The sequence below is a fragment of the Tinamus guttatus genome, unplaced genomic scaffold (genome assembly GCF_059628265.1).
Source record: "Tinamus guttatus ecotype Peru unplaced genomic scaffold, ASM5962826v1 Tinamus_guttatus_pri_ptg000030l, whole genome shotgun sequence".
NCBI classification, from domain to species: Eukaryota; Metazoa; Chordata; class Aves; order Tinamiformes; family Tinamidae; genus Tinamus; species Tinamus guttatus.
This window is the reverse complement of record NW_028288564.1, coordinates 2,838,147-2,863,558: the sequence shown is the minus strand read 5'-3', so window position 1 is coordinate 2,863,558 and position 25,412 is coordinate 2,838,147. Positions and strand designations below refer to the sequence as shown.

General features: G+C 41.9%; 2 protein-coding genes across 2 annotated transcripts in view; both read left to right on the top strand.

Annotated features, from left to right (window-relative positions):
• Window positions 1-25,412, top strand: part of CDC16 (cell division cycle 16) — a 441,073-nt gene that overhangs the window by 383,063 nt on the left and 32,598 nt on the right. The window lies entirely within an intron of this gene.
• CFAP97D2 (CFAP97 domain containing 2) lies at window positions 2,123-12,401 on the top strand. Its single transcript, XM_010214894.2, has 5 exons — window positions 2,123-2,215; window positions 5,363-5,443; window positions 7,959-8,077; window positions 9,908-10,100; window positions 12,330-12,401. Exons 1-5 carry the CDS (start codon window positions 2,123-2,125, stop codon window positions 12,399-12,401), a joined length of 558 nt encoding a protein of 185 aa, XP_010213196.2.

The window sequence follows — 25,412 nt, the reverse complement described above, 5'->3', positions numbered from 1 at the left end:
AAAAATCAGACCAGAAGAGAGGGAAGGCTGAAAACCAACAAAACAAGAAATCTGTAAGAGCTGAAATCTCACAAAAAGTGCTCAGCATGTTCCAAGATTGCTCCATTAAAGAAGTAGACTGGTATTATCCACATTGCTTTTATGCTGCAGAAAACACAACTCTCCTTTGTATAGAAGCTGTAGGACTTCATATACACTGAAAAATGCTTTGGGGTAAAAATCTTCTCGTCTTCATTATGTACCTCTATATCCATCCTTCATTCTTCTTCAGCAAGTACCTTTTGCTATCCAGAAATCACACACAAGTCCTTCTGTACGTAACACAGAAATTCTCATGACTGCTACTTAATAAAATTAAACAGTCTTCAGAATAAATGTTTCATAAACATCTGCATCATCCAGTACGGAGAGTAGGTCTAGTCCTCTGGTTTGGATGAAGGATGCTTCACGAGTTAGTTAACTCTGGCTAACCAGTGGAATATCACTCTAAAGAATACCCCCTTGATTGGTTGTAGCTCTCCATTTGAAGCATGGAATCATAAGCAGAAATAGGCCCCTGCAGCTCCTGCCTTCCAGCAGCATCTGGTGATAGAAACCACTTGCAGGACCTTAGGAAGCTCAACATCAAGACACTCAATTTCGAAACAGCTTTCCTCGAGTTTTGCTTTTCTTACCCAAAACCAAACCAAAACAACACCAAAAAATGAACTAGAACAAATGCATATATCGTCCTCAGTTTCTGAGGGTAAAGAGAGAGGAGGTGACCACAACGGAAGTTGAAAGCCACTTCCCTTCTCTCACAAACTTTGTAATTCCAAAGCAGCAAGGAAACTGTTCCAGAGTTTCCACATTCTTGATGGGCCATGTTTCCAGCATGAGAGACTAAGTTTTGCTCACATTTTAAGGGCTCCATCAAAATCAACACAAAGATTCCTTTGATAGTAATGCCTTTTGGATCTGTCCCTAATGGAGCCTTACACATGCAGCATTTAAAGACAGAGGCCATGACCCTGCTCAACGAATGAGGGCCTAAGCATTTCTACTTCTTCAAGAGCAAAATATAGTGTTATATACTGCACACAGTTAGATGTTACTTATATTTGGGAAGAAAGATCTATTTCATCTCTGTTCTCTCTACTAATTCTACTGACATTCTTCATACCTTCCAATTACATTATCAGGAAAATACGAGATCCCCAGCAACCAAAAAAAAATAAAAGAATTCCTTCCATCATTTTTATAACAATAACAGTGTTTGCTTTCCAAACTAAAATAAATACGTACCAAGGTTTTAACCTGATATCTGCTTCTGTCTCACTGGATCGGGGCCCCTTTGGAGGGGGCAAGCAGAGCTCCAACAAGCGGAGGCAGCTTTGGCATTTGGCAGGGGCCTGAGGAAACTTGTCTTTTCCCTTTCACCTCCCTGCCAAAGGTAACCGAGAACCAAGGGACTGAGGGTGGCCCTCTGTGAGAAACAGTGGCCAATTTGGGAGACAACTGGCGTTTGCAAGCCCGGGGGAGCCTTCCCTACCTCATTAGCAATCAGATGGCATTGAACTTAAAGGAAGGTGATACGGGTATTAAAAACTAGGAATGCTTTGCTATAAACACATTTGCTGTGGCTTTTGAGAAGCGCTCACTTGTCAATGAAGAAATGTTTTAAGCAGGTTGTTGCAGTGCGATATGCCACAGCTCACCGAGTGCTGCACTGAGGCATGCCTTTCAATTAAAGCCTCAGCAAATTTAGTCTATTGTACAGTCCTTTGCATATTTATAGCACTATATGAAGTATTATTAATAGCTTACACCACTATCTTTCCTTAATCAGCAGGAGGTAGGTCTGACCAGCGAGGTATAATTGGTAATCTATTTTATATATGAATAAAATACCCTCTGGAATGTTACAATGTTCGGTTCTTGTTTGCTGTTTGTTCCATGTATTGTTCGAAACGCTACTACCCCCAGCTCCTCATTCTTGTTCTCAGCAGCAGTGCCATGACAACGACCACGTGAGCCGCGGCAAACATACCACCAGGCTCCAGGGCTTTGCTTTCAGAAGGCTCGGGCCGATATTACCCGGACTTTCAAAGCCCAAGTTCAGAGATGCCCGTTTTTGTGTAAGATGCACCGAGCCTACCAGCCAGCGTTACCGTGTGGCAACAAATACCTCCAGCTAAAATGGGACAAAGCCAAGTACGAAGAACACAAGAAAAGGGTAGGTGCAACGGTCTGATACTGAGCGGTGGCCTTCGTGCAAGGCTCAGCTCACCCACGAGGCTGAAGCAATTCTCTATTCATTCTTAATACTGTTACAAGAGTTGATGATCAGGAATAAGTTGCAAAAGATGCATTTTAAGAATAGCCTGCAAACATAGGTACTATCTTTTGTGACCATTTAAAATTATCATTAGCAGTGCTCACAGATTTAGAAGTGAAAAAGATTCAGACAGTCATCTGCTCCAAATGGCAAATAATGCAGGGCTTCTCCCTTAATGCAAATCCCTAAGTAGCAAATAATATCAGTGGTGATTCAGCTGTATTGCTGTCTTAGGAAGACTGTCACAACATAATTAGCTTTAATATGAAGAAATAGTTCTTCATTATTTCCAGAACGGGTCTGTTTCATTAACCATATTAAAATATCTTCCTTCCTTCCTTCCATTGTTCCCATAATTTGACTTGCAGGTGGAAAAAAAGTTAAACACAAAGTAGAGAATTGAATTTGACATATTTTTCTAATCAAATTGACAATGTTTAAATAAACAAACTTCCTTCTCTGTGAATTAACCTCTTGAGAGGCTTGCTATTGTGTATGAGCACAGCTATTTAAACAGTGGCTCTTTTAAAGCAGGGAACTGATACTAGTGTAGTTGAAATACTCTACATATCTATCGTAGTATGAAGTAGTCTATATATCCGTTGTGTATACAGAACCCTCAATGCTCAGAGCATTTCAGGTACATATATGTGTGAGTGTGTGTGCTCTAAGGCATTGAGAGACCACGAATAAAGACTAGTTATATATCATAAAGACACATAGTGAGGGAATTGACTCTGGTGAGTGGCAGCCCCTGGAGCAGGGGTACCCGTGTGCTGCAGGAGCTGCAGTGAGCAGGGCTACCAGCAGATGATACAGCTCACAGCGGCCCCCGCTGCTCTGCTGTGCTAAGAGTGATAGCGACATCCTGTAAGAAACTGTAAGGGCCTCTGCTTGGTGATGTCCAGGCTTTGCATTAAAGGAGCTCGCAAGTAAACCAGAATAAGAAAACAGGGGAAAAATTAGGAATGAGGAAGAAATAATAATAATAATAATAATGTAACACGCACGTATATTTCCTTGGAGATGGCAAAAATCCAGCGGTAAGTTATAATTGCCTCCATAATGCAGAAGTGCAAACATGTGCCAGTATATTTCTGCATGCACAAGATCAAATACCTTCAGCATGAATAACTGTGCTGCTTTCTTAATGGAAGAAAAGAATGAAAAAAAATATAATTATGTCTCTTCTCTGCAATATTTTGCAGAGAATTAAATATAAAATGGTTGTCCAGAAACACCTCTGGCTCTGGAAAGTATCTCAACAGAGATTAGGATGGGCTTTAAAAATACCAAGATTTACTTTTTACACTTGTGCATATATAAGGACAGGAAAGAAATCAGATGTATTGCTTTGCAGAAAAATAAAGTTACTTTGATACAAATTTTACAGGAAAAAAAAATGTTTCTAAACTGCCTTTTGTTGTTCAAGTTTGAAACAGTTCTATAATTTTAACAGCTATAAATTAAAATCACAGCTTGCAAAATTATAAAACCCGATTCTTCACATTGCTTATTTCTACTGACTGGCACAGTAACAACCCTCTCTTAAAAACTGTATGTCTTCTTAAAGTTACTTTTATTCTAAAATAGTTCAATAGCACAGTAACCTAGCACAGCTGAAGTGGAAGAGATAGCAGCAGCAGAAGCAAAAAACACTAAAGCCTTCAGAGATTTAGCACATTTAGTTCTGCCAGCCAATCAAAGCAACTGCTTAATTCTTTGCAGACCAAATCCTGTTAAGATGAGCACTCTGCTATTGAAATCAATGGGAGCTGAGAGCTGTCAGCACCTTCCAGGATCACACACCTTCTTAGAGACTGTCCCCACCACAGAAAAAACAGCTGCATGTTTTCCCAAAAAGTTGAGCACTTCAAATGAATTTTAGAAAAATTTAGGCACTTCTAAATGCTGTCCCATTCTATAAAGCATTTGCCACACTAGAAAAATAATGTTCTTGGTAGAACATATAACAGATCTGTCATCAGGGATTCACGCTGAGTCCTTGACTCAAAACAAAGCTGCTACAGACTCAGATGTGAAAAGCTTCAGCTGGACTCAGGCACGGCTTTGTGTGTGTCCTGCTGCAGGAGTTTGTGGTATTGCTGCACATACTGCTCTTACCTGACAAACCCTTTATTTTATTTTATTTTATTTTATTTTATTTTATTTTATTTTATTTTATTCTATTCTATTCTATTCTATTCTATTCTATTCTATTCTATTCTATTTTTTGTTTTGTAGCAAGTGTTCCTCTTCTTGTTCTACATCACAGGGCAAATAACTCCACAAGTCTGAGTCAGCCTGAGATGTATTAGTTCAAATATTAGGCATGACAAATGGTATAAAATGCATGTTCTCCATATGCATGCTTTCCACATGCATTTCATGATAGAAATCATGGTGTTGTTTTAGCCAACATGGTCCCACCGCCCTGCAGAACTGGACTCCAGGAGGGTGGTCTCTGTTGCGTCTTCCCTGCACACCTTGCTAGCAGCCTCTCTAGCAGCTTTCTCAGTCCAAGGCACCGCACAGATCCTTCTTCCTCCGGCTTGAGGCTTCTTGCTCAGGTTGGAGATGGAGATTATGCCCTGATCTGGCATTGCTTACGCCTTTCTGGCAACATCCCGAGCTTGCATCCCCCTGGAGACCTGATACAGTCTAGGAATACGTGCTGCTTTGATTAGCCATCTCTTTCTGCGGGGTGTCTAAGAAGTCCTGACCATCTTCTCTTAAGACCATGCCTCTTTTATTGTAACACGAACACTGTGATAATTGGCTTAATGTATTTCCTCACCGCTGCAGTGCAGAGAGCATTTTGCATTGCCAGGAGGCTTCAGAACAGTCGCTTTTAACATTTTCATTTCGCGCTGCTCTTCTTTTGGGCAAGCCTGGCTTTGCTGATATAATGAATCATCTGCTTAATAGTGTTCCTCCTGGCTAGCAGAGCAGAACATGGGAATTAAGAGATTTCCCATAATGATATGCAAGCATTATTTCCAGCAAAAACGTTTCTTCCAGATAAACGTTTCTCTTCTGTTGCAGATCCAGGCAGCCAAACCAGTAGTGGACACAAGTACCCCTGCAACATACAGCCATCTTCATCTGAAACTAGGGAAGCTGAAGGTATGACACTGCTTACTTCACTTAGCACTAGCATGTTTTCCTTCATATATCCTCTCAAAGAAAACAAAGAAAAAATCCACAGCGCAGACTACCAGATGGTCAAAATTTCAAGCCCATTTTTATGTTGCCACAGTGATTTTTGCAACAGGACTATCCGAATCCCTGGGTAACACCCTCCCATTCCTATTAAACAAGCTACTTTTTTCTTTATTATTATTGGTATAATCAAACTGCTTCAGATTACTAAGTACCAAGGGTAAATCCTCCCAAAAGACAATTCTGCGTACCATGTAAAAATCACCCCAAATAACAGAAATGACACAATCATCAAGATACAGAGCAATGAATTGAATAAAAGGATGTTAACATATTTGAGGCACAACAAACAATGGGCAGCCTTGACTGGCAGTTATCCTTCAAAATCTTATTGCTCCCAAGAGGCAGATTTTTATAAAAGATGGCAGTGGAAAATAAATTGCTAACTAATTAACTCTACTCACTAAAAGGAAGCAACAACAACAAAAACAACAACAAAAACCTGAGGCACTAAAAAATATGTGCGGCTAAACCCTGTCAACAACTTAATTTACAACAGAGTGCCCCTGAGGCATTGGTATAAGCGCCCACGTAAGGACTTTAGATTCATTCACTTAAAAATGTTTATCATCTCACTGCATGGCATAATAATCCCCAGGCACCTTAAAATTATTTCACTATCAAAACAATTCATTTCTCCCCCATGCATAAAACCATATGTTACAGTGGGACTTGGAATCTGTTCTTATTTTTTTCCTTTTACCATAAAAATGATACAGAAACAGTTCCCCTGAAAATGGAAAATTACATGTGTACACAACAGCCCCACGGGTTAACAACAACCCCCAAACCTCACTAATCTCAGGCGTGTCCCTTTGAAAAATGGGTCCTGACACCTGGGAGTGAGGCCGTGGGCTTAATCTCTTCCTCCTCCTGCTTCTTTCAAATGTGTGACAGAAAGAAAGACAGAAAGACGCCTTGCAAAAAGCTTATCTTCCAGTAACCAGTTCCTTCCTTTGCAGTCATTCTCATCAGGGGTGTTTAGAGACGGATGGATTACTTAATGCACTGTTTTCAGGTGCATTTATACTACAGTCTGACCAGTATCTGGCCTGCTTTAATCATACGGCCTAGCAAACAAGGCAGATGCACTGGATTTCCTACAGCAACCTGCTACTGTTACATGAACCATTCAAAACAGAGGAGTGTGAGGAGGGATTCCAGTTCCTTTTATATAGGATATACAATATCTTTGGATTGCTTGAAAACAAATACATAAAAAAAAAAAGAAAAAAAGGGAGAATAGTAAGTCAGTATGCTCAAAACAGTCCCATCTCTTCCATAATTCTCTTCTGGGAGTCTTGTGAGAGTGCAAGGTAGAAGTCTATCTATGAAAAAAGTAATTTCCCTCCTTTCCCCCACCCACCCTTTCTCTACAATCTCCAACTCAGCCCTGCTGGTGATGACATTCTTGTGACACAGGTAACTTTGAAGCTTCTTTTCTGCACCTCTCTCCCATTGTTCCTCAATCCTCACAAGCACAATTTTAGCATGGATTTGTGTTCCCCGAGCAACATTATGTTGTGTTTTTTGCTTTGTTTTACAAATTAGGCAATGTCCCAAGGTATCTAAATATCCAGCAAGATTCTCCTTTCCTCTGAGAGATGGAAAATCCTCTGGATTCCTTCAATTCTTGTCCCACTTTTGACACTAACATATTTTGCCCATTACACACTTTAATTTCAGATACACTGAAGTGACTGAGATCATTAATAACTTCCACTTAAAATTGAAATAACAAGGCTTAAAATCATGCTAACAATGCACAGAGCTAGCATGCACTACCTCGCACATCTCTCCGCATTTGTTCATTTCACCCAGTTGTTGCTTCTCCTCTTACATGAGCTTGAAACTCCTCCAAGGACAAGAATGGCCTGCGACTGGACCTAATCCAAATCCCACTAAAGTCAATGGAAAATTCTCCATTTGATCCAAAGTGCAGTGAAGTCAATGGAAAGACTCCCATTGACTTCACAGGAGTTTGGATAAGTCCTATCATGTATTTGAACAGTCTCTCTTACAATCTTTTTTTTTTTGATTTGAGCTTAGAATGCTTCTATAAACATTAATGATAATGATGACCCTGGAAAATACATTGACAAATACTTACAGAAATTTTGCTTACACTGAGGAAGTACATTTGGTCATCATGCAGGTCGCTGCATGACAGGAGAGTGTTTGAGGGTCAAATTCTCTGCATTTCAAAGGGATCTGTGCCATGAGGCCAACATTAAAATGGGCTGAAAGGGTTCTCTCAACAAGAGAGTGAAGCTTTACCTGATCAAAATTTGTCACACTCTGCACAGAGGAGAAGACAGCAACTGTCTTTGACCACCCTGCTAGGTAGTCAAAACATCACTGCTGTTTGCTATGGTCCTGTAAAAACAGAAGCATTTCTTTATCCCTTCTGTACACAAAGTTGGAGGAAGATCGACTTTCAGTCATCGAGAGAGATAACCGTTTGCTGCTGGAGAAGATGTCCTGCATCATGAGGACAAAAGGACAAATCGACAATAAAAATGACTATAAGGCCAAAAGGTAACATCAGCAGCACTACTTGCATTTAGTTATCGAGTTACTTTTCCAGTGACAAACATAGCATAGGATAAACTGCTCTGCATGGACACATACCCAAAGGCAGCCTAAGGTATAATCAACACTTCAGGAAGCCATTTGCTTGCCCTGCCACAGGAAATCCAACACCAGGTCATTTTCCTCCTACCCTCTGCTCAAGAGAAGATGGCTTTAGATTAGTTTTTCTACTTACTAACCGAGGGAGTGCAAAAAGAGAACACTGCCCTGCTTCAAGGGAAATAAATGAAGCAAACCTATTATGTCTCAGCAAAGCTGTTGTTGCTGCTGAATGAGTCACTGCTGCTGACTTTGCCAGTTGTTCCTTCAGACACCACTGGAAAGAGGGAGATCCACAGCATAGTGATGAAATAAAAACAGAGCAAAAATAGAATTAAGAAGGTGAAAAAAAAGCAGGAAGGTGCCAGATATCAAGATAAAAATTGTTGCTCAAGGGGGATGAAGCAAAATATGCCTTGAAGATTTATCAGTAGAGAGAACCACCTTGCATTCTTTTGATTCACAAGGAAATATGCACCCCTAGTAGAGCAACCTAGTCAGCAGCAGGAAAAAATCCATGCTGTACAGCAGAGAATGGCTTATGTAACTCAGGAGGCAGTTGCTATTTCTTGAGACTCATGTACAGACCAGTTCACAAGAAAGTGACTGCTCATTGGACTCTTAACGTGTCTCTAGACAGAAAACTGTTGCTCACATTCCAGTGATCTAGGTAGAACTTGCCTCATTTTGTGGTCAGGAATAACCAGACAGGTGCACAGTCCTTTGGGAAAACAGAAATGATTTGAAATACGTTTTTCATGTCCACATCCTGTAAATGCACTTTATGGCACATATATGTGTGTTGTCACTGATAAATAATACCCAGATCTGTGCAAGTATCAGGGAGCATCAGTTAACCATGTAGCTGAAGGTACGACTCCATAAGGATAAGAGAAGAATATCCTCCCTCTCTCCTTTCTTGATCCAAGCAGCAACCTCCTGCTGCTTCCCTTGGATCAACTCTGGCTTTCATCAAACCTCTCCATCAGGTACTTAAAGTCAAGAAACAGCAGAAAACTAACCCAGTGAAAACAAACCAACCTTTTCCTGCCGTTTTTTGCAAGGTCCTGATGAATTCCAGGACTGGTGCAAGGGAGGGAGGAGACCCCACAGCTGGAAGCAGGGAGGGAGAAGACCATGGAAAGAAAGGAAAACCGCAAGGCCTTTTTCTTTTTCTTTTTTTTTGGTAGCAGTAAATTGCTGTGAGATCAACTTAGTTATCTGCGGAAAGTTATCAGTCTTAGAAATCACTAAAAAAATTGCAAAGAGCTTGAGGTCATACACTTATCTCCACTGTCTTCGTATTTCCCAACTCAGTTCGTGAGGTTTCAACAAAAAAATAGAGGTCAAAACACAAATGAGTAAAACCATTAAGTACCTCAGACACCAGTTACACCTTCACCTTCAGTATAGCACTAAAGCAATTTCAAGCCTGGAGGGCTGAAAGATAAAACATTAAATAGAGCATTTTTCCTCTTGTCAAATGCATCAAGTTTCCACATAGTCAGGACTCAGTTTAGAAGATCCTGTAGAAAAATTATCTTCAGAAGGACAAACTGATGGAGTTGCGAAGGCTGATTAAAGCAGATGCAAGGAGGAGGAAATGCTTGTAGAAGACCCTTAAGAGAATTCTCCTCCAACACAAGATTGGCAGATGTTTCATATTCTGTGTTTCCAGGCTTGGGAATAGTAATAACTGTGAAGAAGTTTGATTCTGTTTGTCTGTTTTTCCTTTAGTTTAAATAGGGAAAAACGAAAGAAGGAGCTGCAGAGAGTAAGCCAAGAAAACCGTGCCATTCTGGATAGAATTACAAAGTCCGAATCTCAGTATCAAGTTCAGAGGTGGTATGAGGATTGGCAACAAGCTGAAAAATACATGGCCAACATTGCGAGATACCCTCATGGGCAGCATAAAGCACACAGCCAAAAGGTAGCCCCCAACTTCTGTTCTTTCCTTCCCAGTTCTTCCTAGATGGGAGCTGCCTCTGTAGGGCTTTTTGCTTTGCTTTTGTGCTAGAGATTAACTGCAACTGGCAGCCAGTTGTGCAGTTAACAACCTTCCTTTTATACAGCCACTTCCATCAAATGAATCCCCGAGCGCTTTTCAGGCTTTATTAGGCTGCTCCTAAGTGCTTTCGTTTCTGCAATCAGACTGTCCTCCCAGAAACACAGCCCTCTTGAAAATAAAAAATACTTTTTTAAAAAAGGAGCTCAACAGTTCCGACAGAGGCAAACACAGCAGCAATATTTAAAGTGACCAAATGGTGATATGCATCAAGGACTCCAAAATCTACGCTGCTCACTCTGTGAAAAGCAATGAGATGCTTCTTTTCATTAGCAATAGAGAGTTATAGAAGAGAGAGAGTTAAAGGAGAGTTATAAAATCAGCTAGATGAGGAACTAGCAAGCTTCCCAGAGAAAAAAATAAAATGACAGCCTTTAACCTTTCCGTGTCCAAACCCCTGGCCCGGAGCCTGCACACTCGGCACCCCCCAGCCCTCGGCAAGGCCGCGGCCCTGCCTGGCCAGTGGGAAGCAGCTGCCATGAGGCGGGAAGGAGCCGCTGTCCGCTCAGCCCTCTCCCTCCCCATCCCTCCCCATCCCGTCCCCATGCCCATGCACATCCCCGCGGGCTGCGCGGCCTCCACGGGCCCAGCTCCTCACCCGGGAGGCCCGTCCCCGCCTCGGGAGGGTGGCTGGGCGCACGGGCCTGCGCCACGGCCCAGCCTTCACTGCCCGCCCACGGCGCCCAGCCTCGCGTCTCCCAGGTACGTGGTTTTCAACCCTCTGGTTTCTCAACACAGGTAAAAAGGAGATTTTTTTCCAAAGGTGCAGCTCATCCGCATCTGGCTGAATCTTCCAGAGGACAATACGCTGTATTTCTTTTATCCCAGCACTATCCCTTTGCCAAATCTTTGGTCCTCTTTCTAATTCTAGAGGATTTGCTCAGGAGAAGGGAAGCACTGGAAAGACAGAATAAGAAATGTTGCTTTGCAAGCAAGAAACAGATCCCCTCACCAACTTCTTTCCTGTCCTGAGACCATTCCTGAATACTGCTGTATAGTTTTTGCTGAAGCTTCCCAAAACTATTCAATGTCATACAGCAAACTAGTATAGGAAGCTTCAGCCTAAACAGTTAAGTCTTGACAAAAAATAAGCAATAAAAGACATGTTTCTATAATCCAAAAATATTAGGCAGCTTTAAATACTGCAGGTGCAACATTATAAACCAAAGAGCTATATCAAAAATAAAGGTTGTAAAGTCAGGTGCTCCACAGTAAGGAAATACCAAAATTATGTTTGGAAGATATTCAGACACTTTTTGTTCTCTTGGCCAAATGCTGGCAGATTTTCATAAAAGCATAACTAAATTGTCATACAGAAATAAACACATGATACTACCCTCCCCACGTCATCTGTAAGTCTCTGCTCCATAACTAACAGGTACTAGAACACCTCTAAGTAGCTACTAGAAAATATTTTTTCAGTCTCCGGTACAGAAATGGTTGACCCCTTTTGAAGCACACTTGAAAGGTAAACAAGGCAGCATGATGCAGACAGCTGTAAGAGGCTTCTTCAGCCAAACATGGGAAAGTCAGCAAAGGTACAGCTGAAAAATGGAGAATAGATGTCAAGATTTACAATAAATGGTGCTGTGGGTTTGTCTATGCTTATATAGTTAACTTGAAACAAGTTCAGGCTTAATTTTTAATAAACGATAAGCCACACTTCTTCCCACCAACCATTCCTCTTCTCTCTGTAAGTCAAAGCTTTTTATTGGCCATAGATATTAGAGAAGGAGCAAATGGGAATCTTTCTGTATCTTTATCTTTTATCTTTTCTGAATCTTTATCAATCCCAACTGAAAACTGAGGAAATATGTTGCCCAAATCAAGCTGTTCCCCAGGCTTCCTAATGGAATTTGCTGCCTCTCTGAGGGCCCAGACAGTCCTAATGAACAAAAGGAAGAACTCCCTTCCTTCGCCCTGGAAGAGGACAGCAGTAGTATCACCAGCAAGCACATCCGTCACCTTTCTCTGCTATCTGAGCTTTGGTCCCAAGAGAACACCCCTGAAAATAGATCACAGAGTTAGCAAATGAAGGCTTGCGAGGGCCTTTATTTTATGTGCACTTGTATTGATTTCCCTCTTTTATGACAGGAAGAACCATTTAAAAAGCAAGTATCTAAACAAGACAGAAAAAAGAGAGAAGCAACAGAAGGAAAAAAATAGGAAAAGGAAGATGCCGTGGAAAGGAAAGAGATCAACTAGAACAAGACAGCACTCCCGAAATGACACAGTTTCCCCAGGCCCTCCTGAAGGCAATTTAGGAAGTAGCAAAGGTCTTTCTTTTATTCATATTCCCTCTTGGATTAACTACAGCAGTTGGAACTCACTGCCCTCATCCTTCTGCCTTTGCTTTCTGCTGCAAGTCACCCCTTCCCTGGCAGAGCAGACCAGCAGGACAGGGAGCTCTGAGGGCACTCAACAATTGTAACCTCACGTGTCATCTTACATGGATTTGGGGGGGTTGAAGTTAAATACTGCTGTTCTTATGCATGCAATAACCTCCAGCAACAGAGTGCACTTGTGAGAGCAGCATCGTCCTCAGCTGTACAGCTAAAACCCAGCAAGAATTGCAAACAGAGCTCCTGTATGAGATGAGTGTCTGGGAGAAGCACATGGGAAAGCTCATAGACTAGTTTAGGATACTGTAATTCCAAGTGTTTTGCAGGTGTGTAGATTTTTAGATGCACTATGCCTTCAGTATTTTTTTTTAAACATAAAACAGCATGGCATAGAAAACATTTCCTTCAATAATTACCATCAAAACTACTCAGAACATAAAAAGTAATGAAAAGGAGTTTACCCAGGGAAGGTCTGTAACCGAGCATCTGCAGCATAGAATCATAGAATCATAGAATGCTTAAGGTTGGAAGGGACCTCTAAAGCATAATTGATTAGCATTGGGCAGGATCATGTAACAATTTTTATCCCAGTATTCAATAAGATTTCCCTGTGAAAGCCAAGTCAGTGAACAGTAGACAGCTTTAGCATGAGGGTTTTAGAGAGCACTCAGGAGCCATCCGCTGTCCAGCAGGGAGGGCGCCTGGACAAGCCCCTTCCACACAGCCACAGAGACCACTTCCTTTTTTATTCATCATTAAATGCAATCTCTATGTTGATAACAGTAATTGCATTCACAGAGAGAAAATGCTAAAAATATATGCAATATGTTTCTAGCTCCCATTTTAATGGGATTTAGCAGCTTGGAGTGAGGTGAAAGAGCACCCCGTGACCCATCAACTCTCTGCATGTTACAATCTAGCACTTTTTAGACCATAAAGAGCATCACTGATTAATAGCGCAGGGCACAGCAATTTACGTTCTGTAATGAATATTCAGTATTACTTATTTTTTAATTGTAGTTCTTTAGAGAAAATATGTATTAAAATCACAGATTGATCTCAGCAGAGCCAAGCAAGGTACCACCAGTTCCTCAGAAGAGAAGGGAACAAGTAGGAAGACATAAATGCTAGTTTTTGTGCCATCTGAAGTGGAGTTGCATCTGTAATCATTCCGGAGGCTGCCAACTTTTAAACAGAGATCCCAGCAACAACCGTTCACTTCCTGGAATGGGGAAGTGCTTTCCCAAGCATTTTTTTCTTTCCTCATCAGCAATACAGTTCAGTGAACACTGCCTGAAGCGCTAATACGGCGAAAACTTATTTTGTGAGGCGTATAAACCCTAAAACGCAAGGCTATCTTTATTGTACTGAACTGAGCCAGAGCAGATGCCATGGTACTGCAGGGAACCTGCCACATGATTTGAAACTCATGACTGCAGCAAAGTCCCGGGTTCCCACAGTGGGATCCAAAACCCACCGGGCTACAGGGAGATGCTTCACTGCAGCCAAGCGCTGGAGCCAAGAAGGAAGGATTGAGTCTTGTTGGCCATAAGTGACAGTGGGACTTGCCACCTCTTGCACATCTGCCAGCCTGTGGGGAGGGTGCCCAGAGCCAGCGCCAGCGAGGGGACCCACGCACCCGACACTGCACAGTTCATCTCAAGCCACCAGCCATCGTGGGAGAGGGCCAGGCCAAAAGAACTCAGTATTTTTGTGTGCATCTGTTACTACCATCACATCCAGATGTCCTGTGCCCTTGTGGCTGACATAAAGCACTCATAAAGGCTTCGCACGGTTCTAGGTTGGGTCACCAGAGCACCCTATCAGGGGGTAGCTATCCTTGGCAAGTTGTAGTTTTGAACCAAACTCAATTGTTTCCTTTTGTTTTTTAAAAGCTTCAAATTAGGAATATTTGTGTGAATGCAAATAGCATTTGCTAATTGAATAGCAAAGTTATTGTCTTCTGATCCCAAAGAGGGAAAGACTTTGCTAGTGAAACAGTGCTGCAATTACAAGCCAAATATTTAACAAAACAAAAGTAAAGTGCCGTTCGAAAAGAGTGTTAGGAGTTATAGGTACCTATAACCTGAGAGTCAGATTTTGCTTTCCATTTTTGGTACTGCAAATCGAGGAAACTGCCTTATCTTTACTGCAGTTTCTGTGGATATAAAATCTTACATGGAGAAACCCCAGTTGAAAGGGTAAGTTTTTAAAGATGGCAGAGCTGAACCACCAGCTCACTGAAATAAGAGGTCACTCTCCTCACCATCCTTGTAGCACTCTTCCACTGTGTTTATGTTGCCTGAGCTAATTCAACTCATTAATCCAACATAAACGTAACTACGGAAAGTTTATAAGCACTTTTTTTTGAAAGGGGCATAGTTTTTCACCAAGTTAGTGAATTCAATCAGATGAAGATGAATGTAAAATTAAGGCCACAGCTGATGCAAGAAAGAATTAAAGCCACATATTCCTTCAGTAAAGTGGAAAATGGTTACTCACTGCCTGGCAGTATTCACCACCAAAATACTTCTACTAAGGTTCAGTAGAAATACTTGGAGCAGAGCAGAAACTGTCTCAACTTAGGACTTAGGACTGTCTTGGTTACCATGGAAGAGCTACGAATACAGAAACAGCCAGGGTTTGTCCGAGTTAGAAATGAGTAATCTGGTATCCGCCACCCTCTTTTAACTGGACAAACACCAAATGCAGAATCACAGAATCCAAACATGAGCCTATTCATTTTATTGTTTCTTTAAATTTATCACAATATAGGAATAAAATATCATCTGAATATTCCCACATGATCTGTTTTTTAGATACAGACTTTTTATTATTTCAGAGTAGAAATTTCCACACCTTAGATTCCTGGTCCTGAACTTAAGCAATAATAAATTGAATTTGAATTGCCTGTAGTTTAAAAATAAAGTATTTTTTTAAAAAAAGTAATCATATCTTCCAGAAATGTCAATCTTTTATCATTGTATTGAAATTTCTGATATTGAAAACAGTATGTCTGAACCATTTTTTTTTTTTCTTGTAGTTACAGAACACTGTAGGTTTCATGCTTTCAGGTTTTCCTTTGCCCCTACAAACTTAAGAAATTTTCTTCTGAACAGTTTTCATTTGATGCCACCAGCAGGAAATTAAAGGAAAAAAAAAAAAAAGGCATTGCTGTCACATTAGTCTGAGGGGTCACACTTGCATCTGACCAAAGTCACTATTCATACTTGTTTATTAAGGCCTGGTTTACATTGCGGGACAAGCCAGTCCCAAAGCTTGTTTGCCCGGCAAAAAAGTTCCGCTCCGGAGGAACCGCAGCTCGAGTCCTATGGAAGACACAGACTGAGCCGGCTCCAGCACACGAGGGGCTCTGTACAGATGACCCCAGAGCTCAAGGTCCAGATTCACAAACCCCTGAGAGTTCAGCACTCAAATACCAATTCTGGATGTCACTTCCTTGCCAACAAGAAGCCCAGTTATTCTTTCGCTTTCCCATAGCTGCACAGTCAGTATCTGAACAAACGTGAACCATGTGTTAGAGTTTGCTGGGCAGCAGGAAGATACTACATAATTTGTCCTCCTGAAGTACTGCTACAGCTCTCCAGCTTACCAGCTAACTTTTGCTGAGATTTACCAGTGTCCTTAAAACCCTAGTGACTTTATTCCCCTGTGACCCGTAGAATTTTCCCTCCCAAGAGCAGCCTTGTTGTAGCAACGCGGAGCCACGTTAGCGGCGCGATACATGCGGTGCGCGCGCAGGACCAGGGCTGCGTTAGGTGCAGGTGACACAACACACAGAGACACATCAGACTGAGTCCCCAAGGAAAGGCAGGGATAGAAGATTCAGGCAGCAGACACTAGGAGAAAAAAAAATCCCGCAGGAATGGGAAAGAAGGACCTGACAAGAGGAAAGAGCAGGTATTTGAGTGCTGTATGTCAGACAAGCAGGTGATGAGAAAACTCCTTGCCTGCTCTTCTTCCAGCCCACATGCATTACTTCAAGCCAAAGAAGCCAAAGAAAAGCTAAATGAGGAAGGAAAACTGGAATGGAAAGTCCTACTCACTTCTATATCCTGCATCATCCTTTGTTTCCTCACTAGCCTAATATCAGCCAGATTTCTCTGTGGTATTTTCTTTTGAATTGTGATTCTTTTTAATTGAAGCAAATCTTGACAAATTTTTAGGAAAATGTATACACTCAAACACAAGGGTTATTCCCCACCCTGCATATGATTCCTGCCATTATAGAATATCACATGTATGTATACCTATGCATACATTCCCATCTGTTTACCTGTCTGAAAAATAAAAGGGGGAAAATACCACAGAACCTGTAGGAAAGTATTAAAAAAAAAATCTTTCCTTCACTTAGACATCTAACATGCAGAGCCGTTGTAAAAGGAATAGAACAGCAACATGCTCTGTAAAGAGATGCAACTTGCAAAATACTGCTATATTTCTGCAATGTTTTGCTGAATGTGAATCTGTTGAAAAGTATCCCAAGAACTGGTAAGAAGAACTTTTGTTCTTTCTTATTTACTTCTTTGATGTCTACAACCAATACAAAATTAATATTGAATTCTTCATCAACGAGCAATTACTGAGAGCCTCATTTCAATTTTAAAACTCATCATTTTCTTCATGAATTAAGTATAGCACCTAGAAATACAATCACCGCAGCGAGGCTGGATTTCGGTTTCAATAACACATTGATTAAACCCTGCCCTCAAGAGTTTCGGTTTTCAATACGACAAAGATTGCTTTGATTATTGCCCAGCAGCATTATCCACATGTTAGGGCCTAAGGACAATGGCGTGATTGGGAAGGCACTTGGAATTGGGCCTCTCACATCAAATCCAGACACACGTGCACACATTAAAGCCCCGTGAGCCGCGTTCCCCGGTGCCTCTCTGGAGCTCAGCTGGCAGCGCTGCCCTCACGGCCGGAGCCGTCACGGGGACCCGGGCTCCCCGCTGCCCTTCCCTGCCCGGCCCCGGAGCCGTTTCGGCTCTGCTCGCTACCCCTGTCGTGGGCTGCATGGCCTTGGAGCCCATCCTGCTGATTTCCTAGCGCCGCCAGAAGCAGAAGGTGGGATTTGCTGAACGGGTCGTTACCGACCATTTGTTTAATGTAGTTTTCCCATCTCTGCTGGGCCTCTACGCAACGGAAGTGTGCGCAGCAAGCTGGGCCGCGATCTTCCAAGGGTCCATGTAACAGCAGCTTCCTCTCTAGACTCCCCCCTAGGCTTTAACATGCAAAATACCAGGGGTTAGAATATATACTAACAGGTTACAGTGCAAAAGAGCATAGGTGAAGTGTCCCTGAGGACGCTGGAGCACGGATTTGGGGCCGGTAGGTAGGAGCATCTGCACAGCAAATGCGGTGCAGCTGCAGCTTGGATACATTACACGAACACCTGCAAAAGCCTGCTAGGAAGGAGAAACAAACAGGGTATAAGCCCTCAGGAAATAATGGTTACCCACTAGCCAGGGTCCCTACAGTCCTTTGCAGCTGCTCCATCTCCTTTTTTTGCCAAGCATATTCTGGCAGTATTGAAATAAAGCTTTCAAGTCAAGTTAAAGTTCAAATTACTTCATCTTTGCTATTCAGTTAGTTAGTTTTGGTTAACTGATTTGAGTTAAAGCTCAGCCTCCTTAAAAATACCCACGCTGGCAGACCTCTGAACTGGTTTAGCTTCCTTGTCAGCGCAGATATACTGCCCTGGACAGTCGCCTGTCTGTCCATCCGATCGTCTATGCTAGTCAGGAAACGTTCACTGAAGTAAGCCCTATCTCGGCTGTGAAAAATCAACAGGATTTTTGCAAATCCTTGAAGGCAAAAGAGAATAAAACACAAATCAAATTATAATGCCGGTCACAAAAATCTCTGAAAGTCTGTTCATCCTCAGATATGGCTAAGAAAACCATTTCTGAAAGGAATTCTTTGCTGGAAAACATTAGACAAACAAAATTTTAGCAAATGAGTGCAAGTGCACAAAGCCAGTCTGGACTTGAACCAAGACTGATTGCAAAAACTTTAGAGATCTTAAATGAATATTTTACATAACTCGTTTCAGGCTTGGATTTTGTGAACTGAAGGCAAGAGCCTGTTTCTTTTATGCTGAGTACAGCTAATAACAGCTGTAAAATGGTGCTGGCTGCTTGACAGGGCATAATACTTTTATCCTCTGACCTTTCTGAGAAAAGGAGCAAGGTTGGCATAGATGCACACTTGCACATTTTTTCCATAGTATAAGATATTAATCCTGATGCAACTAATAATTACTCTGTAAACATAATCTTGTTTTGAAGATCATCATTTCTCAGAATGGTACACCTTCTGCTACTAATTTTGTAAACATATACACTTAACAAGAATTGCTCGTAATTAGGTCCTTTTATAAGAATTTCATTTTCATATTTCCAATATTAGAGGTAGACATTCAAGTTAGAAATATCTGGTCTGTAAATTCTATGCAGTGAATGTTCTCACTGCAATATACAGGGCCTATATGCAAAACCGACATGGGAGTCAGGAAAAAGATATCTCAAATTTGACAGATTAAAATTAGGTGGCCCAATAAAATACCCTGTTTTCAAAAGCAGCTGGCACTTTTAGAGAGAAAGCCAAACTAACAAACAAAACGTTCTTTTCCTGGTTGTCTAAGTATGGTTCTGTATGTTAATCAGATGATCAAATCTGAATTAAGACATTTGCCCCTCTTTTAATAACATCCTTTTCCGTTGTTCACCTGACCACACAGTAGTGGCAAGAAGTCCAAGCCACTGAAATCAAAGGCTTATTGTATCAGGTTAAAGCACACGCAAGGCTCTACTTTACAAGCCCTTCCTGGAGAAAACTCCCATGGGATCAGGATCAGGGCCTTGCGGGAGAAGAGGCTGTCACAGGGAGGCCCAGGATCCTCCTGCTGCTTTCGGTTCTTTTCTTTCTGCTCGGAGAGCGAGATTGCCATCTGGCACTGGCTTGCTTGCAGCAGCTGCACAAAATAAACGCCAGCAAACACATGGGGACAGGTGTGATTAACAGTTAGATGGGGTAGGGTGGGGGAGAAGAACGTATTTTAATTTATCTAACATTTTAGTTTACCGAACAAAAGCTCGTGGGAACTGCACACCTCAGAGCTCATGTCATGTTCTACCTTTTCAGCCCGTGAATCGACTCCTCGATCTTAGTAGTCTGCAGAAAGCCTCAAACAAGTGAATGCTTCCAAGCATATTTTTGGTTAAACTTTAAAGCTAAAATGAAAATATTTTCCCTAAGTAAGACTATTTCGGACATCAGAAATAATAATAAAAAATCCACTCACACAGACACACACATATATAAAAGATATATAAATCATTTGATAACTTCAGTTTTGAGTTTTTTCCAATTTACTTCAACTTATTTGCACTTTAAAAGCCATTTCCTACACCACCTCTACAACTATATACCCAAATAAGCACTTTGCTTGACTGGAAATACAATTTAGCTCAATCATGAAAATGAAAAAAATACATATTTGCACAGAGAAAAGCAGCAAGCAGTTCCCAAGCGGGAATAGGTATTTTAATGGCCTTACAAAGACTGGGAAATCACTAACTATAGGCATATTGTCCACAAAGTGACTAGGATCTCTGCAGAACTCCATGTTTTTCAGAATACATACGGAGCAAGTCTCATGAATAGTAGAAGTGCTTTTCTCTTTATATAACACAATATGCCCTTTCTAGTTGCCAGATGAGGAATTTCTATCCAACGGAAGTGAAATGTAAGTCTTTTAGAGCCCTGCTACTGTGACCCGCTTGCATAGTTTGCGCTGTTGATGTGATTGTGGCAAATGTGAAAAGTTCTAGGAAGTGGTTTTCAAGTCTTCCATTTCTGCAAAGCTAAACAGTTGCACTTAGTTGCATCTGTTAAGACGAGAGCTCCGAAATCAGACTGAATTCATTCAGAAGAGAGTACAGGGCTGTTTAGCAGTCAGGATAAGAAGATAAAACAAAACAAAACAAAAATGTGCATTGTTTTGTCTTTAAATAACCCTACCAACTCTATCCCCTTGGATGAAAGGGCCCCATTTCCAGTTGTAATCTTTCACCCAGGCTGCCACAACAGCACTGATGCAGAATTCAGGTAACAGTCACTGCCAGGGCAGGGCCACCTCCTCCTGTGCACAGCGAAACACCAGCCCCAGGCACGTCAGGCCGTCTTCACATGTGGTAGGGCTGACACATTTTGGGCACTCAGACTTACTGTGCTTACTCAGAACAAATTTATATCCTTCAGCAGAAATCCTGGAGCAGCCCGAACACACCGGAGCTAATGCCCATCCACCATCGACGTCAAGAGGGCAGGCAGGTGTCCCCACCGGCACCGCTGAGCAGAGCATAAGCGAGTCCGTCAGCTAGGTCTGAGCGCTGGGCGAGTGGGTGAAGCTGCCCAGGCAAAATGCGGCCAGGGCAGGGTGCTCTAGGCCAGACTCTCCCTCTCATAGCAATGAACACAAGAAAATCAGCCATCTCTGACCAGATGGATCAGGTCCATGGCCCAAATCTTTAAGGCAGGCTGCTATGATCCCGATGCAGGAAAGAGTACCTTACAATTTGGTTCCATGAGCCACTGAGCAAAGCCCTGTGAGCTCTCCTTTCCCCAGTGCTGGTCCTAGCACGCACTGCCAGGCCGTAGGAGGGAAAAGGCAAGAGAAGCATGCAGAAACCAGCTCCGTGGCGGCACGGGGTGAGCCTCCTCCAGGGGAATTCCTTACCTGCCATTTACAGGCACAGTGCAAACCCCTGCATCAACTGAGTAATGAAATCTGATAAACTAGAGAAAGCTGGTGATGAGAGACACAACACACGTACTTCACCTGGGCCCTCTCTGCCAGTCTCTCCTCAACCGTACAGGCCCTCCCCTCCAGCCACAGCCTCCTGACCGGGATCTCCAGGCAGGTTTTGAGACCAGAGAGAAATGAACATTTGTACGTGCCAGGAGATGTGCTGAATGAAGCCCAGTGAGGAAGCCAGCAGGTGTTGGCTTTGTCAGAACCAGCGGGAGGCAGGAGCCTTGCCAAAAGTGGACGGGTCACCGCGGACCACAAAGAGCCTCACGGCTGCACGCAACAAGGCCGTTTTGCTGTGCCACCACAGGAGCCCAGCGGTTATAGAACATGGGCCTCTCCATGACCCACGCCATGCCAGCGGAAACGCTGCCTATTAGCACCCAGATAACTGACCACATTTCGTCATGGAGAAACATGTTGCTATAGGCGGAGGCAGACAGACTCCACTGAAGAACAAATGAGATATTAAATCTGAACTTAATGAATGACATTCCAGTTCCTGCCATATTTTTTGGAGAGGCATGTGTTAGGAAGGTGGATTATTCTGTGAAATGTGTTTTCCTATGAATTTTAGTGTAGCACAATGCAACCTAATGATATGTCACAAATACCCAAGGAAGGGCAGTTCACTGAGTATTTACAGTGTCACCAAGTGTGTAAACTCCAGCACTTTCTTTTGGGAGCTGGTTTCCCAGTGACAGAAGAGATTCACAAAAACAGAAAGAGGATTTATATTTCCGGCCTTTGAAGAACAGCAAAGGTGGTTTGGATTAATCCATGGAGGAACACACTCCCTCTGACTTGTATTAATTTATCTTAGGAGAAAAGGACAAGCAGATATGTGTATACATGCACATATCTTCTTGCAAGTATTGGGAGCAAGAATAAGTTAAGAAATACCACAGGCAGAAGTGAAATGAACATTACTGAATGTGTGCTAGAATGAGGCTTATGAGACTTACTTTGAGAGAAAAAGTACATGGTATGTAGTCTCAGCCCAGGTAAAACCTCATCCACAGTACAGGTTGTTTTGTTCTCAATACAAACAGTGAAGCAGGCCAACATTTTATTTACCAGCTCACGGCTAGATCTGAATAAATCAACCTAAATCATTCCTAAATAAAAGCAGCCTGTCATCATTGCTACAACACCAACATCACTTTGCTCGTTTCTAAAAAGTAGTTAAAACAATATCCTCACCCTCTCTCAGTGCAGTGAATTAAATTGCTAGCATTACACATACACATTGTGTGTACATCATTTCACGTATCTCCATTCCCTTTACTAGTGTCCTAGCAAACACTCTTCCACGTGTTCCCAATCCATGTAGAAAGCTGAGTATATTTCTCTTTCCTCCTTCTAATATTAATTTATCTCACCAATACTATTTATTTTTCCTGTCTGAATATAAATTATTCATAATGTCACCAGGCAAAATTTTGAGTACAGGGGAGTTAGTGTCCTATAAACTGTTGATCAACCAAACTTTTCCTCTATAGACATTTGTGAATGCGCTTGAAGCTGTGACTGTCTCTCATTTCCAGCATCTAACACCCAGTGATTACAATTCTGCCCACTGATGCCAAAAACATTCCCTAAGATATTTGCATTAATCGGACATAGCCTATAAAAAATACATCCAACCTGAAGAACAAATACTATTAACTGCATGGCCACACAACCTTGACCAGCAAACAAATTAAAGGCATCACAGCAAAACCTTGCTAGAATTAGTTTGCTGTACTTTCAGCATTTCCTCACAACAGTTGTAGACCACAGATGCTTTGGGGCAGAGCTCTGATTTTCCCTTTTTATTTCCTTTTCAGTATCAGTTTAAAAACTACAGAGAAAAAGAAAAAAAAAAGGGTCAGTTCTTCAGTAGTTGGGGTTGCAAAACACCAGGATTACTTGAAGCTTCCTATACCATCAAGAATACATTACTGTTCTTTCATCCTCTCCGATGCTGCAGGCCAATAGAAGGGAAAAGAGGAAGGATATCACTTAGGAGCCTCTCGTCCGACGCATGCAGCAAGCACGTATTCTTGCACTTTGCAGGCAGCCCTGTCAAGTCTCATTCTTCATGCACGAAAATCAAGTCATTTGACCTCTGTCTCACTCTCTCCCAGCCATCCCTGACTCCAGAGCAGCAGCCCAGGCTCAGAAGAAAGGTGCTCATCCCACAAGGCGGCAAAGGCTGCACCTCCCCAGAGCCCTGTTACACAAACAGAACGGGCCGTGCTGGAACAAGGGGCTTTCTGGGGTTGCAGCCTTCCCCTGCAGTACGTCCTGATCATGTAATTTGATATTGCTGAAGAAAGACATGCGACCCACAGAGGTGTGCCCTCACAGTACAAGTCAGTGCCTGCAGCCTCACATGCAGATGAAAATATTGAAGGCCACAGAAAGCTTTTATTTCCTGTGCAACTTGGTACAAAGACTTGAGGCTGAGGCAACTCTCCTTTATGTAAAAAAGCAGAAACTAATGAATTCCTCAAAGGTATTTTCTGTTTGAAAATAACCTCTAGTAAAAAGCAAAATATCTAAGGAACAGGGCTCTGTCTACTTGGCCACGCTGAAGAGGCGCTCAAGGTACCAGTTTTGTGAGAGGCTGAATATCCTCAGACCCTGCTTTCCACTGCGACTTTGTGGTATGTCCCATACCGTGGGATGGGTTTGGTTTGGTTCCATGAACCTATACCGAGATTAAAACTGTGTGTAATATCACTGAATGTTGTGACACATGAGCACGGAAGATTACAAACAGAAGTTATGCCTCTGTAAAGATGTCTAAGAAACCAGAAGATATATTTTTTCCTTGCTAAATCTTTGTATCTGTTTTTTCAATCTTCCTTCCAGATAAAATAAAATAGCCAGAAAAATAAAACACAGTCAGGCTCCAGAATAGTCTATCAATACAAGGAATGTGGGCTTAAGTGTGCAAATACACTCTGCTCCCAAGATTCAGTTTAACCATGCTTTACAGTGACCTCTAGTGTCATTTAGCAGTTTCTTTGCTTTCTGTTAGAAGGCAGTTAATTAAGAATATCGACTAAACCAGTCTGAAATTAATCTCGTTCTAAATAGAAAAGTAGCAGCAGGGATGCAGAGAGAGGCCACAAAAGTTCAGCTGGAAGAGCCCTCTTGCCAGGGCTTGGCACCTCGGCCACCTCGGTTGGCCACTGTAGTCTTGGCTCTATTGTAGTCTTGGCTCTATTGTAAATATCCAGTTTCCATTATTTTGTTGAACCCTTGAGCTGTAGTTATCATTTTCTAATCCCTTATCAAAACCGAGACCAACAAAATCCCATCCACAATGACTTCCATTGGCATCTGTTATGGAAATCTAGACAGCAGATTTGATGATGGTATTTCATTTTAACAACATCTTGGTATAGAATTTTTGCAGTTGGACCTACTGCTATGTTTTTGATTTATATTTGATCGTATTATTCATGTACTTGCATGCAAAATGTTATGGCATAATGCCTATTCCAGGAATAATCTGAGTCAACATTTAGGGATTTCAAAGTGTATCAAATGCTGGCTAGATATTTCTGATAATTCTTCTAAAAGGAAGACACAGCTGTATCAGAAGAGCGGAGCAGGTAAGTGAAAGGCAAGGAGAAGGGAACGTGGGAATCAAGTAGAGAGTGAAAGAGAAACTTTCAGATCCTAAGCAGCTTTTAGTGTGTGTGTATATATATACATATATATAAAAATTTAATGTGTCATAATTATTTTTCTTAGGTCCCAGTTCTGGAAGCCTAACCTAGCCTCTACTGCAACAAAATCTTACCAGAAAACCTTACTGGAGTTCATGTGTATAATAATCTTAATGAACATTTGCAGACAAAATTTATGTAACACTTCCAAAACCCCTCGATCTCGGCATCTGCCATTCATTAGGGCAGATGCCATTCACTGGGAGAAATGCACTAGATGTATCAAAACATAGCAGATGTACCCCCTAGGTTACCACAGGAAATCTGAAGT